The 18,086-nt window shown below is 49.7% G+C and overlaps 1 protein-coding gene across 12 annotated transcripts in view; it reads left to right on the top strand.

Annotated features, from left to right (window-relative positions):
• Window positions 1–18,086, top strand: part of Ano1 (anoctamin 1) — a 163,931-nt gene that overhangs the window by 102,830 nt on the left and 43,015 nt on the right. For 6 of the 12 annotated variants that reach the window (XM_076914445.1, XM_076914416.1, XM_076914423.1 and 3 more), the window contains exons 8-13: window positions 86–151; window positions 647–702; window positions 3,914–3,955; window positions 9,279–9,343; window positions 10,633–10,767; window positions 14,408–14,568. In XM_076914445.1, coding sequence (XP_076770560.1) covers window positions 86–151; window positions 647–702; window positions 3,914–3,955; window positions 9,279–9,343; window positions 10,633–10,767; window positions 14,408–14,568 — 525 coding nt within the window. The remainder of the gene's footprint in view (window positions 1–85; window positions 152–646; window positions 703–3,913; window positions 3,956–9,278; window positions 9,344–10,632; window positions 10,768–14,407; window positions 14,569–18,086) is intronic. The other 6 variants (XM_076914456.1, XM_076914435.1, XM_076914454.1 and 3 more) reach the window with 1 other exon arrangement.

Raw genomic sequence — 18,086 nt, 5'->3', positions numbered from 1 at the left:
CCTTGCCACCTCCAGCTGTCTCCCCAAAATGTAGCTTTGACCCTTCTAGGCCCTTCTGTGTAACTAATAGCCAATGTGTAAACAGGGCAAGGAGAGGGAAGAAGGAAGGACTCTGCCCTTCTAAGTAAACGGCGGAAGTGTGGGAAATACGGTAAGAGCGGGGCCTCCTCTTCCGCTTCTCCCATCAACTTACAAGCTAATTCCAAATTGTATGTGTGTTTCCCGACACCATCAATTTCCCATCCGTCATCTCTCATGATCAGCTTCTCTGACCACTCGGAGGCCGTCTGTCCATCTGCAGGTTCTCCCTCAGGCCGGTGGGGGTAGCTGGCGAATCCGAGGTTTGGGGGTGACTGAACTGTTCTGCCTCCTTCCTCAGGGACAGAACTTCCTCTTGGGGTGTGCTCTGCGTCTTCTTAACCCTGCCAATCAAGCATGTTGAAATCATCTCTAGTGGATAGCTAACTCGCCCTGCTGCCTTCTACCCGGGGGAAGAACCCCAAGATGGTGACTGGGCTCTGGGTAGCCTGGTGCAAGCTTCAAGCAGCATCCCTGTGAGCAGGGACTCCCTGTGACGGCTCTGACTTCCAGATGTGGGGCAGCAGGCCTGCTAGTCCTTAACTTCTCTCTACCTCTGTTTTTAAAGGTATCACCAGCCTCCTGGCCAATGGCGTATACTCAGCTGCATACCCTCTGCACGATGTAAGTCATCGTCACATAGTTCATTTCTACATCACTTGATCTTTCCAAATCTTTGAGGGCCACCCCCCCCCGGAGCTACAATTATCCTGTGGTCATAGCTTCCTGCTCTACCTCCTCTGTCCCCCCCGACCCACAGTGGGAGCTAGAAAAGTCACACACAGAGAGAGCAGTGTTGGCTGGCAGAACAGTCCCATGAAGACGGGCGACCGTTGGAGACGCCAGGCTAGCTTCCTCCATACCTCGCAGCCAGCTGATCCACAGGGTGTTTGCCCTGGCTCTGGTTCTGCCGCCCCAGGCTCTGGCAATCACCAGGGTTCTGTGTACAGCAAATGGCCAGCTTCCTGGGCTGAGTGTCCAAATCCAGAAGGCCTCTCCTTGAGAAATTTAGCTATTGCTGTGGCCAGGGCTGAAGGGGGTGTGTGTGTGTGCAGAATTCTCTCCTTATTGTCTTTATGGAAACAGGGACCAGGTCATTTGTGGGGCCTGGTGGTGTGTGAGCCCCAGACAGACTCCCTGGAACTTGCCAAACATGGAGTGTAGCATAGTCCAGGAACCCAAAGCAGGAGGGAAAGAAGACAGGGCTGGGGGTCAGCAGACCCAGGTCCCGTGCTGGTCTCTTGTTTCCACTGGCCTTAAGCAGTCTGGTCAGAGACCTGGTGTCCTGGTAAGACTGATGATGCCTGTGTAACAACAGGGCAGATGTGGGTGTCAGAGCAAGCACAGGCAAGGAACTACTTTCAGAAGAATTACTGAAAGAGAACAGGGAGACCTTGGGAGAGAGGCCATGCTAGGCTTATCTGCCACCTTAGCTTCCTTTCTCACCCCTAGCTGGAGCCTTTCCCATCTGCAGAGCCAGGGATTTGGGGTCAGTTGGCCCAGCTTCCCTCCTTTGTGCCTTTGCATGTGCTGGTCCCCTGGCCTGACAGTGATGCTCCCCTGCCTTTTCCCCAGCACCCTTGATTTTCCCTTCATTATCCTTCCAATGTTTCTTATCCCACAGGGAGTGTGACCACTGTGTGTGTGTGCAGGGGGCTGGGAGGGGTGTGGTTGCATGACTCTGGATCTCTAACCTCCTCCTTAAGGGGTATATCTCCTTGTGAACATTTCTAGGGTAGGGCCCTGATCCTTCAGGTCCTGACAGTAATCCTGGCCCCTCCCATAAAGTCCCTATTTCACTGTTGACCTCCCTCTCTGAAGGACTCCACTGGACTCCAGGATACAGTCTTGTCCAGAGCAGGCAGCCTAGCTCTGCCCTGTTTTCCCTGGTGTAGCTGGGGCCCAGAAGCTAAAGTGCCAGGTATACTTTGACTTGGCCCTTTAAGTCTTAAAGAGAAAGGATTGGAAAATATCTCTGAGAACTTACACATGCCAAAGCTGTTTGGTTTCAGACCCTGGGACAAGGGGAAGCTTTATCTCATTTAATCCAATGCGGACACAAACTCAGAGAGGTTTAGTAACTTGTGTGAAGTCACAGAATTCCTGTGAGGAATGGGGGATAAAGCGATTGGCAGCTGGCTGCGTGTCTCCAGTGGTACTGCATGTCTTCCTTCACTGAAGATCAAATGCTCCATCTTCACTAAGCAGACCTGCCATTGTTCTTTATGAAGCAGCCATATGAAAACCAGTGGTGGTCACACTTCCCACATTAAAGATAGAGACACAGAGGCTTGTGGAACACACAGCCTGGAAGCAGAGTCCAGAACCTCTGGATAATAAGGAACTTCCTACCCATACACTTTGCAAACAACTGAAGAGTGCCCATACTTCTAAGTACCAAAGCTCATACTGAAATAGCTAGGGAAGCCAGGAGGCTGAAGCAGGGGGATGGCAAATTTGAGGCATGTATGAGCTCCACACTAAGACCTTGTTGTAGGATCTAGGGGAAGTAGCTCACTCTGAAGGGAGCCAAGTATGCCCCATGTCCTTAAATAGAGGGCACAGATTGAGGGGCAGTCAAGCTGGGCCAGCATGGGATCCATGGCTGTGTTCATTGTACTGCGCCTGATGCTTGTTTGCATTTTCTGTATCCATCTTTTAAATTGTCCTCCATCCATGCTCCTTTCTTCATTCCTAGCCTGGGGCATCCTTAACCTCTCCCCATTCCTGTGGACTGTTCATTCTTTTACCTAATATCTCTAGGCAAATGTGGGGCACCACGGTCTTCTGGGTAGCCACGGTGGATATGAGGCACAGTGACCAGGTGTGTAGCCAGCATTATCCCCGTGCGCTGACCAAGAATCACCTGTTCTGAGTGAGACCCTGGGGAGGTCTCCAGTAATTAGAGGTATCACCTGCACAGAAAGGCTGGTGACATTTATGTTGGCTGCTTGGTGGCTTCTTAGCTTCCTTCCGGCTTGGCATCAGGTCACCATGAACAAGCCTCTGGTATGAATGAATCCATACTGGAACCATGAGACTCATTCATGAAAGCACCCTAAGGATCTGAGCCTGGGCAGAAGAGGAGCCCCAAGAATCCAGAAGGAAGCTGGCCCTACTGTCCTCAGACTTGCCTGGGGACATGGCCAGATTCTCCCCCATCTGGCAGGGGGTGGCAGACAATGAGAATGTTGCTGACCAATGGAGGGGGTCCCAGACTGATTCTAAGAGGCCAGAGCTGTACCTGCTGAAAGACTAGAGAAAGCAAGTGGCTGTTCCAGGAGAACTGTATGTGACAGAGACTGCTGCAGAAAGCCACCTTTTTGCTGCTCACCCTTAGTGGTTTGGGGACTCACTTTTAACTTTTGCATTCTCCCTTCCGTTGACTTTAGAGATCTGGTTGTGAGTTATGGGTCTGATCAAACTTAGCTGTGTGTCTTCAGGAACATCAGGCTGCATCTCTGAGCCTCTGGTTATGTTGGGCTCAGAGATCTAGATATGCAGAAATTGTGGAACATTCTATGGGATGCCTGGCAGTAAATGCCTAGACAGGGCTCTGGGGACATCACAGAGTACACCCCATGTTCTTGTTAGAGGAAGAGTTTCTTTCCCCTCAAAACCCCCTTTCTTTAGCCCTGCCAACTTCAAGGCAACATGATGGGTCTCCTCTCGGATCCCACTCTAGTCAAGGAGAGACAAAATTTGAGGAGTCTGGCATCAGAAGCCAGCTAAGTGGCCAACAGGACTGGCACAGCCCTGACCATGGGAGGAGGGGCATCTGGTCAACCTCACACACTGTGGCATGGTTGGAACTTACTTTTGCTTTCATTCACAGGGAGACTATGAGGGTGACAACGTTGAGTTCAACGACAGGAAAGTAAGTGTGTGAAAGCAGAGTGGGAGGCAGGGCTGGGAGGGGTGAGCATCTGGGGGCTCTGTTTCCTTCCCACAGTCAGTTTACCTAGCCCTTGACAGGTACCTGACCATGCAAAGGAAAAATACTTCTTAGGATCCCACTCCTTCCTCTCCACCCTACTCTCCCACACTGGCTTCCAGGGAACCCCTATCTTAAGGGATGGCCCTGCACCATGTCCCTGGCTCCTGTGGTTGTTGAGGGTACCTGGCCTCATTCCACCAGCTCTTGGATCAGTATACATGAACTCACAGTGGTCAGTTGCCCAGAGAGCCACAGTTTGCACAACGCCCTGGGGGACTGGTTTTATGGTGTTCAAACTTACCTGGAGCTCTTTTGAATAGAGAAATTACCAAGCAGTTCACTGAAACTCTGGGAAACACTATGTGTCATTCTCTGCTGGCCTTCCTCATTTCTCCAGCAGTCTAGGATCCTTGCTCTACACAGGGGATCCCCAAGAAGCTGCCCCCATGTGAGTGTCTCCCCCCAGCTGCCTGTTCTATACTCATCAATGCCCCTAACCATTGCCAGATTTCCACAGTTACATTCAAGCAAGACTTTCTTTTAACCAAACCCAGGCCTCCCTCATGGAGAGGGAGCCGTCCCTGGACCTCTGCTCCTCCCCTGTCCCTCTGCAAGTGGTATGCAGGGTGCTCCCTTACGAGGCTTACAATAGAGGCCTTGTCCCCACATCCTAGGCCTGGGAACTTCAGGGTAACATGTCCTTCCCGCTCAGACCCCTCCAGCCCCAGGCTTGTTTTTAAATGGTTAGTACTTGATGCAACTTGCCTGCCCGGGAATCTAACTGAAGATTCTATCTGATTTAGCATAAAAATGACATATTTGGTTATTTTTAGTGTCCCATCTGGCATTCATCTGAGACCCCATGACCTGCTGCACTCCCCTCTCCAGTCCTGTTGGGAAAGCACATCTACTCCATGTTCTAGCAAGCTCTGGGCTCAGAGTCTAACCCCCTCACCCTTTGTGGACCTTTTGGCTGAGATCCTTCTTTTATGGTCAACATCCACTTCATTCTGTCCCCACAACCTAGCCCCCTACTCTCCTCAGAGCTTCAGCCATACCAGCCATCATGCTGGTCACAGTGATGCAGCTGACAGTCACACCATGCCAGGAATAGCTATTACTTATCCAGATAACTTCCTGGCTCTGCTGAATGCCAGGTCCAGCAACACAGCTCCACTTGTCCAGGCCTAGCTATTAACTCTACTGGGAACACACCACACTCCAATGAATTTTATGTCCCATCAAAGAGTACAAGACCTGGCCAAAAAAAAACGATAGTTAGATGGGTGGGTAGTCATAAGTTGGATAGATAGATAGATAGATAGATAGATAGATAGATAGATAGATAGATGAGTGGGTGTGTCGGTGGGTGTATAGATAAGTAGAGTGGTGGGTATACCTAAGGATGGTTGAATGAGTAGATGGATAGATGGTGAGTGAGTGAGTTAATGGATGAATGGATATAAGGATGGATAGATAGATGAGTAAGTAGGTGGAGAGAAAGATGAGTGGATGGGTGAGTGGATAGGTGGATGGATGGATGGATGGATGAGTAGATAGATGGATGAATGAATGGTTGCATGGCTAAGTGGACAGGTAGATGGATGGATGGATTAGTGGATAGATGAATGAATGAATTAATAGTTGGATAGCTAAGTAGATAGGTGGATGGATGAGTAGATGAGTATATGGATGAATGGTTGCATGGCTAAGTGGATAGGTGGATGGATGAATGGATGGATGAATGAATGGTTGCATGGCTAAGTGGATAGGTAGATAGATAGAGGGATGAGTGGATGAATGAATGGTTGGTTGAATGGATGGATGAGTAGATGGATAAATGAATGGATGGGTAGATGGATGGTGGGTGAGTCAGTAGATATGATGGATGGAAGGAAGAGGGGAAGCTATAGTAAGAATTTTGTTTCTGTCACAGAACCTCTGTTCTCTCATTATGGCTCTTTTTTTTTTTTTTTTGTGGCTTGGTTTGAATAAAAATTTTCACTTTCTGTGACAAAATTTATGGCTTCTTCCTTGCTATTCCCATTGTATCTGTGGATAAATAGATGAATGGTAAATGGATGGGTGGGTGGGTGAATGGATGGCTATAAAGATGGATTGTTAGATGAATGGATCTACCAATGGACCAGCAGAGGTTGCTGGCTAGTCACCTGCTGGGAGTGTAGTGTTGATTCCTCAAGGTTTGCCTGTGGCCTGTGTTGCTATCCGGAGAGATGCATGGCTGTATTACCTGTGCAAATCATAGGGACACACATGAGCCATCAGGCTCCCAGAGTGACCCAGAAGGAAAGAGCGCCCCTTAGCTAGACTTTGTTGCAAAGGAGAGACAGAAGCAGGTCTGCCTAGGACTCCTTGAATCTGCCCTGGCTCAGGCATGCTGACACTTCCTCTCAAGTTTCTACTGGGAAGCCTCTCTGAGAAGGTAGTGTGCATCCTGTGTGAGCCCAACCTGGGAATTTAGGAGCAGAGAAGACCATGCTGGTAGGGAAAGGGCAGACAAGTCCCAGCCTCCCAGCAGGGCTCCCTGTTCCTCAGTGTTGCCTCTGGCTCTCACTTGCTTTCTAGCCTGCTTCCTGGAGGTGTGTAGACTGCCTGTTAATGAAACATACAATTGTTAATTCAAAGAGCTGCAGAAGGAGTGTCAGGAAGGGGCTGGGCACGCAGCTCTGTTGCTAGAGTGCTTGCCAAGCCTGTACAAGGCCCTGGGTTCATTCCCAAGTACTGCATAAACCAGCATGGCGGCTACACCTGCATCCCTAATTAGTATTCGGGAGTTGAAGGCAGAAAGACCAAGAGTTCAAGGTAATCCTTAGCTACACAGCGAAGTCATGGCCAGGCTACAATACTGTCTCAAAAAGAGGATGGAGAGATAGATAGACAGACAGACAGACAGACAGACAGACAGGCAGGCAGGCAGGAAGGAACCCCCAAGTGGAGATCATGCTACCTTGCCTGTCTTTCATCTTTAAAGAGTCACATGAATCAATCCTCCCCCTCTACTCTGGACCTTTTGAGTTGAGAGAGAACCCCAGGCAGCGTGGAAACCACAGCTACTCACAGGAGGAAGATTCAGATAGCCAATAAGATGACTAGCTAAGTTCCCTACCTGCAGATAGCACTGCTCTGCTCCATCAAAGAGCCATGGTGTTTGGAGTCAGGGCCCCAACTATGTGACCTCAGGTAACCCTGATTTCCTCTCGAAAGGTCCCAGCTCCTAGTAGTCACATGAGACTCGGGGCTGTACATATATATGCAGGGAGTTCACAGTCCAGTCCCTAAGAATGTCTGGGATAATGTTTTCATGGATGCACAACACCTGAGTACAGAGACCCACCCCACCTCCTTTTTCAATTTGAATGTTAAGGGGCTCAGGAAGAATCTCAGTTAATAAAGTATGTCTCTCATAAGCACAAGGACCTGAATCCAATCCTCAGAACCTGTGTGGGAAAATAAGTCAACATGGCAGCTTGCAAAGAGAAACAGGAGGGCCTTGGGGTGCTGTGGACAGCCAGTGTGACTAGTGAGCTCTAGACAATAGGAGATCAAAAGAGGTGGATGGCCTTCCTAAGGATGGCACCCAAGACTGCCATCTGGCCTTATACATACCTGGACACACACACGCACACGCACACACACACCTACTGTCTTAGTCAGGGTTTCTATTCCTGCACAAACATCATGACCAAGAAGCAGGTTGGGGAGGAAAGGATTTATTCAGCTTGCACTTTCCACATTGCTGTTCATCACCAAAGGAAGTCAGAACTGGAACTCAAGCAGGTCAGGAAGCAGGAGCTGATACAGAGGCCATGGAGGGATGTTGCATACTGGCTTGCTTCCCCTGCCTTGCTCAGCTTGCTTGCTTATAGAACCCAAGACTACCAGCCTAGGGATGGCACCACCCACAATAGGCCCTCCCCCCTTGATCACTAATTGAGAAAATGCCTTACAGCTGGATCTCAGGGAGGCAGTTGCTCAGCTAAAGCTCCTTTCTCTGTGATAACTCCAGTTTGTGTCAAGTTGACACACAAAATCAGCCAGTATACCTACCTACACCTGTATACACACACACACACACACACACACACGGTGGGGGCAGGAAGGGAGACAGAGGCATATAATTTAAATATATAAACATAGATGAATATACAGAAAGAAGACACATGACAGTCAACAGAGTAAGAGACGGGGACAGTAGGAGTCCACACAGCCATTCCTACCTAGTCCTCTCCATTACTATTCTGTTGCCAACAGAGGAGGGATGGTTGAGAACCAGACAGTCCTGTCCCATGAAGACTAGCAGAGGAGCTCTGACCTGGGACCCCCTTGGGAAGTGTGTGGAGACAGAGCCCATTGCCTGGCAATTCCTTGCCAGGCTAGGCATGGAGTGTATGTGCCAAGGAGGGTCTCTAGGCCCCATTTCCACTCAGTCAGTACACAGTAGCAATGACAGTACACAGACAGCTGTGTGGGGTTTGGGCCACTCTGTCCCATCATGAGAGACTGTGCAGCTAGAGAGAGGAAGGGAGAGACACAGACAGACAGACAGACAGACAGACAGACAGACAGACGTGTTGAGGCCAGAGGACCAATGTAGGAATCAGTTCTCTTCTACCATGTCCTGGGGATGGAATTCAGGTTGCCAAGCTTGAGGGCAAGCACCTTTACATGCTGAGCCACCTGGCTGGCCCTGGTCCTTTCACAACACGTGTTAGTCAGGCAGCCTGTCTCTGGAGATGAATCTTGTGCTATCACTGCACACCAGGAGACTCTCTTTCAATTTTACCATCCATATGTCCCTGCTTGAATGCCGATGGTTTGTCATATTTTAGATAATAAACAAATTTGGTATCTGACCCAAGTGATCTCTTATTATCAGTTGTCATAGGTGAATTCCCAAACCAGTCATGAAAAGCTGAGATTCCATAAACTTCTAAAAACATCTTCCCCATCCCCACTTGGATCTGTAATGCCAATCCCCTCCCTGACATTCCCTAAGCATTTGTTGAATGAATGAGTGAATGAATGGATGAATGAATGATGGAGTGGCTGACTGAAACCCAGAAGCTCTTCTAGGACACAGCATGAGTAGCAATGGCAGGTATACCTGGGATCTATCCTGTTAGGAGAGACCCTGAAGCTGGTAGAGGAGAGAGAGAGAGAGAGAGAGAGAGAGAGAGAGAGAGAGAGAGAGAGGAAGAGGGACCTCCCCATCAACTTTTCCTCCATTCCTTCCTCTCTCCAGCTCCTGTATGAAGAATGGGCAAGTTACGGAGTCTTCTACAAATACCAGCCCATTGACCTGGTCAGGTGAGTGGGGGCACCTGGCCTCTTAGCCAGTGTCTGTGTGAAGCAAGACTCAAGGCTGTGTCAGGATTATAAAGTCCCTGGGCTTGTCAACTGCTCCAAATATTCAACCACCTGGGAACCTGCTTGTATTAGAAGGCTGTGTGGGCCATTGAGTCTTCCAGAAGCAAGGCAGCTCAAGTAGGATTGGTGACACTACCTAGTTATGTCTGCTGGATGACCAGCGTTTGACCACACCCACTGACTCTCCTTGAGTCCTCCTCAGCCTGGCCACCAGGGCAGCTGCTAAGGTCACCTACTTTTGGGTATTGAGAGGAAGAAGCACCTGCCTCAGCACATGAGAATTTGTAACAAGATCAGAGAGGATCTTCAGGACAGGCTGAAAGGCCAATAGGATGGGCTTCGGTCCTGTGTAGGCTTGTGGATGAGGGTATGAATGGACAGTACATGTCAGCCAGGGAAGACTAGCAGACTCTATGGGAGTAGGAGGGTTGACTTGATGCCTTTAACCAAGTTTCATTTGTTGCTTACACTGAATGAGGCTTGGGATGGAACCCCAAGCCATGGGGACATATCTGGACCACCACTGAGGGCTTTACAAACAGAAGTGCACCCTTCCCCAAGGCATGGAGGAGAGGCAAAGTCTAACCTGGACACACATAGACAATCCCAGTACTTGGGAGGCTGAGGCAGAAAGAATGGGAATTTTAGGCCAACCTGGGTTATATAGTGAGGTCAAAGCCAGCCTGCAATATAGAGAAAAATCCAGTCTCCAAAAGAAGCTGGAGATTCAGCTCAGCTGGTAGAATGTATACCTAGCATGCCAATGCCCTAAGCTCCATGGTGTAAGCCAGGCATGGCAATGCCTACCTGTAATCCAAGTGCTTGGAAAGTGAAGAGAGAGTCACAAGTTCAAGGTCATCCTCAGCTATATAATGAACTTGGGGCTAGCCTGTGCTAGGAGAGGAGAGGGGGGAGGGAAGGAAGAGAAAGAAAGAGAATATAAATATGTTCAGGGTTATAGTTTAGTGGGAGAGCACTTGCCTAGTGTGTGTGAGGCCCTTGCTTCAAATATTACTAAAAAAGAGAAAGAAGAAAAGAAAGAAAGAAAAGTAAGGAGGAGCAAACAGAGACTAGATAAAACCCCAAGTCTGATGGAGTCTCCTAGAGCCTCACACTCCAGCTCTCAGGAAAAACAGTGACCCAGTTAGGGTTGTTCTTGCAGGGGGTAGGGAGGGCCATGATATGTCCCGTGGTCTAGGGTGTGAGTGCATCTCTGTTTCTTGGCATAGGAAATACTTTGGGGAGAAGGTTGGCCTGTACTTTGCCTGGCTTGGAGCCTACACCCAGATGCTCATCCCCGCCTCGATCGTGGGCGTCATTGTCTTTCTCTACGGATGTGCCACCGTGGATGAAAACATCCCCAGGTATGGAGAAATCCTGGGCTCTGTAGAAGACATGATGCCGAGGGGCACCTGTGTCCTGAGGCCACACGGGGATCTGAGCTGGCCCGACCCCATGGCCAGCTGCAGGACTTTCTCAGAACTGTGCTGCTCTGACATGGGCTACAGGTTGGAATATCACTGTTTCCAATCAGTAAAGAACCCTGTTTTTTCTGTCAGCCAGGGAATAGGTGGGATCTTGTCAGACAAAAAAAAAAAAAAAAAAAAAAATATATATATATATATATATATATGCACATATATGTATATATATGCACATACATGTATATATATAGCCAATTTTGCTGTGTGATGCTTTAATTTTATGTATATGAATGGTTTGTCTGCATGTATATGTGTGCACCATGTGTGTGCAATACCCACAGAGGCCAGAAGAGGGCCACAGATTTTTTTTTTTCCCCCCTGGAACTGGAGTTACAGAGAGTTGTGAGCTGCCATATGAGGCTGGGACTCTAGAAGATCAGCCAGTGTGCTTAACCACTGAGCCATCTCTCAGCCCCTTCTATGTTTGATATGTAATCCATTCACCAGAATTCCCTGCCCAGTTCTCTCAGTCCCAAGCAAAAGAAAGTTTGTTCCTGTGTCTGCATGGATAATGCAAGGCTTTGTAATGCAAAAATAATGCAATGCATGCTGGGATTTGCTGATGGGACAGATGAAAATGGCTGAGATTTGGTGGATATAAGGCTCCTTGTCAACTGACAGAGCTCAAAGCTTGTGAGAAGCAGGAAGTGGAGTGGGGGTATTCCCATGATGTCCCTGAGTAGAGGGGGCTCTGCTTGCTCAGGGTGTGGACTCCCTAGAGAAAACACCCAGGTTTTTTACTCTGGCTGCTCAGCCTCCTTAAATCACATGGTCAGAAAGGCAAACAGTAATCATCTAGGGGCACAGACAATGCCCAGGCCTGTCCAACCTTGGCCTCTGCCCCAGTTGATCTTGCATGGCAGCCAGAGGCATGTAGTCCCCTCTTGGAATCCGTCAGATCAGACTGAGGTCACAAGGAAGGGGTGGCCAGTGACAAACCACCCTGTGTACCCTGTGCCACCAATCCTTTCTGAGTACTGGAACTTCAGGCTGTGTTTCTTGATTTGGGCTGAGCTTAAAGCCCCCAGGAAAAAAAAAAAAAAGGCGGTTTGTTTGCTGCTGGCATTTGTATTAGAAGCCGAGGCTGGCAAGGAGGACAGCTTAAAGACACAGAGACTCAGGCAGGCAGACAAGTGGAACTGGGCTTTGGCACTCCCTGTGCCTGAGGCCAGTCCTCAGGCCCTCTAGCCTTCCCTAGTCCTGAGCCAAGCAGACAGCATGGCCCTGGGACACAGCTGACCAGAAGGAATAGCCTTTTACCCACCAGTTCCTAGGGAGAAGGGCTCAGACCAGACTGGTCATAACTGGTGTCATCCCATCTACTCCTCTGTCTCAGTTTGAGGAGAGAAGTAGGCCCTGAAGAACCAGTTACTGGGCTTCTGGTAACATTGTGCTAATTTAAGGCCCCAGGAGGCTGGTGACAGCAGCGGCTACATTAGGGCTGAGTTGTACTGGCCCTTGTAAAGGTCACACACATGCTGGTCCATCACACTTCACTTTCCCAGCAGTCCCGCAGCACTGCACTCCTTACACTCAGTTTATCTAGGAAGACTGGGAAACTGAGGCAGTAGGACTCAGCACCCATCCCAAGACTGCACATACAGGCCAGAGCTGAGACTTGAACTCAGGACCTCAGGCTTCATAGCATATGTCTCCTCCCTCTCCTCTGGGTGCCCTCCTCTCTCCTGCATGTGCATGTGTATATCTCATTTCCCCAGATACTCCAAAACCACTGTCTTGGTGGCCGTTAGCCTGTCCTTGTCTTCACATCTGTTATGAATGCCAGCTTCCTTTTTGATGCTCAAAAAAAGAAAGGAGCTGGTGTTCTCCGCCTCGGGCACAGAGGAGGGTCCCCAAGAGCCAGCACGAATATATGCTCAAGTTCACGTGGATCCAGAAATCTGAAAAACAAAGCAAAAAGCAAAAATATTCACTTCAGCTTTCTCCCGGATGACCATCTGACCCCTGGGAATGATTTCTCCAGCCTGAGCATCTATTTATAGATCAGGGTCTGGTCCAAGTTTGAAGGAAGGAAAGTTCAGGGTAGGCTGTGGCTAGAGGCCAGTATTCTGGCCCCTCTCCTCATTTTCCACAGACGTTGAGCCTGAAGTTAGTGGACTGGAGCACAGTCACGGAGTACAAGACAGTGTAGAACACAGCCTAGAAACCTGAGCTCAGCAGGGCCTGTGACCCTAAGAGCCATTCCAAGCCCAGGGCTCTTGTTCCAAGATTGGTCTTTAATTCCCACCATGGGAATTTACCTTCTTCTCTGGGCTCCTGCTCCCGTCTGTGAAGATAGGATTGTAATGTGACAGCCTCCCAGTGCCAGTCTAAGTCAGGGGACACCTACAGATTAGTGATTAACAGCACTACCACTACCATCACACCACCACCACCTCCACTACCACCCCACCAGCTCCCCTCTTCTGCTGAAGACTTGTAAACTTCAGGATGTATTAGCATGAGCAAGGAAGGGCCCGGGTACCCTGGCCTCAAAACTCCTCACCTATTGAGGCACTGCCTCAGAACCAAGCTGAGTCTGTGTGCTTCACTGGCTAGGACCTGCCATCCCTAGAGCCTCCTCTGTTTCCTGAGTGAGCCCCTCAGGATGCTTGGGGACTTGGAAGCTTGGGGGCCTGCTCCTTTGAGCCTAGCCACCCAAAGAGAGAAGTCCTGGGCACCCTTTCTCTACCTTTTTGTTGTTGTTGTTGTTTGAGACAGGGTTTCTCTGTGTAGCCTTGGCTGTCCTGGAACTCACTCTGTAGATCAGGCTGGCCTCGAACTCAGAAATCCGCCTGCCTCTGCCTCCCAAGTGCTGGGATTAAAGGCGTACACCACCACTGCCTGGCTTTTCTCTACCTTTTTAGCTGTCAGTATCCCCTATAAGGGTCATGGCATGATGCTTAGTGCCACCAGAGAGTCACCTAGCATAGGTCTGGCCACAGTGAGGGCCTCCTGGCTGCAGTTCACCCCATCCCTCCCTTGGTCTTCTGAGCCTGGTCATATAAAGAACTGGCTTCTGTGCATCTAACACAGCTTTGATAGGTCCTGGAGACAATAGGAAGGCTGCCTGGGGATCCTGGGCTGTGGAGGTATCAAGAGTGTTGACCTCAGGCATCATCCAAGGTTACCATCCAAGGTTCACTCTAGAGGGAACATTCTGATGCCTCTTTCTGCCCCGAGAAGATTCTGGACATGAGTGGGTGTTTTCAGAGCTGGCTCTATCAATGTTCTATTCAAGGTGAAGATCCAGGACCCTTCCCCCAACCATGGGAGTTTACTTAAGTCAAGGGTCTTAAATGGCGCCTGCAGTCCTAAAACTCATGGTCAGGCATGAGCCACATGCCTGTAAAGCACATGGCAGGAAGCAGAGAGGGTTGTCACTGGATAGAGTGGCCATAGCTAGCCAACATGTCTATGACTGTGACTGCTATGGCTGCCCTCCATTGACCCTGGAAAGTGGACTGGGACTTGAGGACTTGAGGCCACTTGGGAACCTGAGGCCACCTCTGTCTTACAGCATGGAGATGTGTGACCAGAGACACAACATCACCATGTGTCCTCTGTGTGACAAGACCTGCAGCTACTGGAAGATGAGCTCAGCCTGTGCCACAGCCCGTGCCAGTCACCTCTTTGACAACCCTGCCACTGTCTTCTTCTCTGTGTTTATGGCCCTCTGGGGTAAGTGGAGCCTTCTGCTTGGGCCACCCGCATTGCAGGAACAGGAACATTCTCTTCTGACTCTGAGCCTGATGATCCACAGGTCTGGGTACTGGGTGTGAAGGTGGGTCACATAGTGTACCTGACGGCCACAGGTCTGCACTGTATTCAAGATGAGCAAGGATCATCTAATCTGGCTGAAAGTTGTCAGCATAGCCCAGGCTTTGAGAAATCCTGCCGTGGACTGTCATCCAGAGGGTCACAAGTTGTCTGAGGTCACCCAGCTCTGAATAGCAATGGCCAAATTAAACTACAATCCTCAAGCCTGAGCCTGATCAGAGTTGGGGACAACTAGCTGTTCCCTACAGACTCTAATCCCAGCCATCACAGTTTGGGGCCCAGCTTTAGAGACAAGCAAGGCTAGGAAGTGTGGCTACTGCATGTCTACAGATAGTGGCAGTGGTGGTGGGATATATATATAAGTGTGTATGTGTGTGTGTGTGTGTGTGTGTGTGTTGGTGCATAAGTGTGCACATGTATGTGGAAGGCACATACATTGCTCTTCATGAGCTGTCCGCTGTCCTTGTGGGGGTTTTGTTTGACTCTGTATTGCATTTAATTTATTTTGTATGCTTGTAGTGGGGTGCACATGAGCCATGGCACATGTATAGAGGTCAGAGGACAATATCCAGGAATTGGTTCTCTCCTTCCACTGCATGGGTCCCAAGGGTTACTTGCATTGTCAGGTTTGGCAGCAAGTATCTTCGCCCAGTGAGCCATCTCACCAGCCCCACCTTGTGTTTCAGAACCAGTGTCTCTTACTGACCTGGAACTTATCAAGTAATGCTAGACCAGCTGTCCAGGGAACTCCGGGGATCCTCCTGTCTCTGCCTCCCCAGAACTGAGATTACAAGTACGTGCTCCAACACCTAGCTTTTCCTATGGATTGTAGGGACTGAATGCGGGTCCTCATACTTACACAGCAAAATCTTTACCCCCAGCCAGATCCTGAGCCGAGATGATTTTGATAGCAAATGAGGCAGATCACTTCTTTGCAAGCAGGAGTTTGCACAGCCTTGCCAACAGGGGATACAGGATTCACACAGGGGTGTCTGGCTTCTACACTGGTTACAGGTTCTGAGCATGCACTTGTAGGGCTTCCAGCTGAGAGGAAATCACCGGAGAGAAGGGCAGGGTCACCAAGGAGAGGCTGCCCAAAAGAGGTGGAAAGCCCTTGAACTGAGCTATGATTACCTTGTAGGTAGCCTTTGAGTCAGAGAGGGCCCACTCTACCACCTCCAGACTCAACTGGCTGACTGGTCACAGGGCAGGAATGAAGGTCAGGACAGCCTTGAACACTCTTGGGTGTGGGAAGCCATAGTAGGCCAAGGGATAATTCTGGGTCCCTTCCCAGTCTATGTGGTCTTAGCCTGTGATGGTCAGACAAGCACCTTACTAACAAGGAAAAGCTGCCAAAGATTTACCAGAACTTCCTGTTCACCTGGATCTTGTACAGCCCACAGTCTCCCTTTGCCTAAAGGTCCCAGTTTGAGGGTTTCTCCTTGGTGCCAGTGTCCTGCAGCAGCAACTCAGAGTCGGACTGTGTTACATGGTTGGGAGGCAGGGGTGCAGACAGCAGCTGAGACGTGCAATGGGTGAAAGTCCCTGTGGCAGGTCTGGCAGATTATTCATTGCCACGTCTTAAGCCACTGGGCAGCCCAGTGTGTTTACTGGAACTCTGAGCTCTAAGCTTCCTCATCTGTCTATAAGCTGGGAATGTGATGAGAGGAGGCAGGCCGTGGGCACAGTCTCAGCCCGTGTTCCACACCTTTTATGAATGGTTGCTGTCACTGAACACATTGGACTATTAGGTCAGGCTGGGGTTAAGAAAATGCCTATGAAAGTACCCACAGAATGGGACTTGGGAGACAGCTCAGTAGGTAAGAGACCCTGTTGTGCAAGCTTAAAGATCTGAGTTCAAATCCTCAACATCCCTGTTTAAAAAAAAGAGTGTGATGATTTGTGTGCCTACAACCTCAGAACTTTGGGGGCAGCAACAAGATGATCATTGAGGTTTTGGGACTGGCGGAGTCTCTAAAGAGACTTACCAGTCAGTGTGTAAGGGGTGCTACCAAGTATTCACCACCTCAGATACCACAAGAAGTAAGCTTAGTGGTGTTCAGTTAAGTTTTAACAACCAGGATTCCAAGGGAGCAGTATGTGCAAAGGCCCTGGGGTGAGGTGCAGGACCCTGAAGGAGCCTGCTTCTGCAGGAAATGGGTAGGAGTGTGACAGGGGATCTTAGAGAGGCCAGCAGGAACCTGCTCTAAAGAACTTTATGTTCTTGCTAGGAGGAATCAGAAGTCAACACTCTGGGTCACTGTGTCATAGATGTTTTCCTGCCTTACACTGAGTCAGAGGCCATAAATGACAGAGTAAGTTCTGCAGTGATTGGTCAGGAAGGACTCAACTGCAATGGAGAGCAGTGGCCAGAGCATTCTCAGATGGACGTCAGTTCCCCAGGGTACTTGGGTCCACCATATTTCTCAGGGTGCACCAGTGCCTACCTTGGAAGGATCTGCTTCGAGGTTGTGTCTGACCATGAAGTCTCTCCCTGGAGATTTCTAGGAGGAAAGGTGGGAGAGGAGCATCTAGAACCTCAGCCTGCCTCAAAGCTTGGGCAGCAGCCTCTAGGGTGAGGCTTCTCTAGGAGGAAGGAGGCCTCCACTGGAGGGGAGGTGTTTGTGTGACCCCACACTTCATTTGAAATTACTCATTCCTGGAATTTCCAGAGACAGGGACTTGGCTGTAGCCCAAATATGGAAACCACAACCTCCCACAGCAGACCGTGAATGTGTCTGTCTGTTTGGTGGGTGCGCTAGGGTTGGAACTAGAGCGTCCTGCAGCCAGCTTCATAAGGGCTAAGCTTGGCTTCTGTCACTGAGCTGTGCCCCAGCCCTAAAGGCTCTTGAAGGGTCCTCGCCGAAGTTCCACCCATGTGGCCTTACCTTGAGTGTGGGAAGTGTTCACCAACAGTGAATGAAGTTTTTCACAGGTAATGGGTAACACGTGGACTCTCCCATGTGTACAGGGAGAGTAAAGGCTATCCATCTTGCCTTTGCAGAGATCTGTGGTCCCTATTCTGTGTCCTGTTTCAAAGAAGGTGGCACCTGGTGCCTTTTAAAGATTTTTTTTCTTACTTTTGATTTTTTTTTTAAATACAGTGTTCTGTGAAGCTGACACAGCTTTGAGCTTGATATATAGCCAGGGCTGACCTTGAACTCCACTTCTCTTGCTTCTGCTTTGCGTGTGTAAGGATCAGGGGTGTGTGCTATCATGGCCATACAGACTCTGTCTCTCTGACACCATCTCTCTAATACTGCCCTTCATTCCTGCCCCCCTTGCTGCTGCCCCAGATTAAAGCACACCCTGCTCACCTAGGACAGCCCCACAGTGACACCGCCCCACAGTGACACCCCCAGCCCCAGCACAAGCATTGTGCCAGATTAGTCACTTTGCTCCAACTTGATTACTATCTC

The sequence above is a fragment of the Arvicanthis niloticus genome, chromosome 1 (genome assembly GCF_011762505.2).
Source record: "Arvicanthis niloticus isolate mArvNil1 chromosome 1, mArvNil1.pat.X, whole genome shotgun sequence".
Classification (NCBI taxonomy): domain Eukaryota; kingdom Metazoa; phylum Chordata; class Mammalia; order Rodentia; family Muridae; genus Arvicanthis; species Arvicanthis niloticus.
Note: the sequence above shows the minus strand (reverse complement) of the source record. Positions and strands in the feature narration are given on the sequence as shown.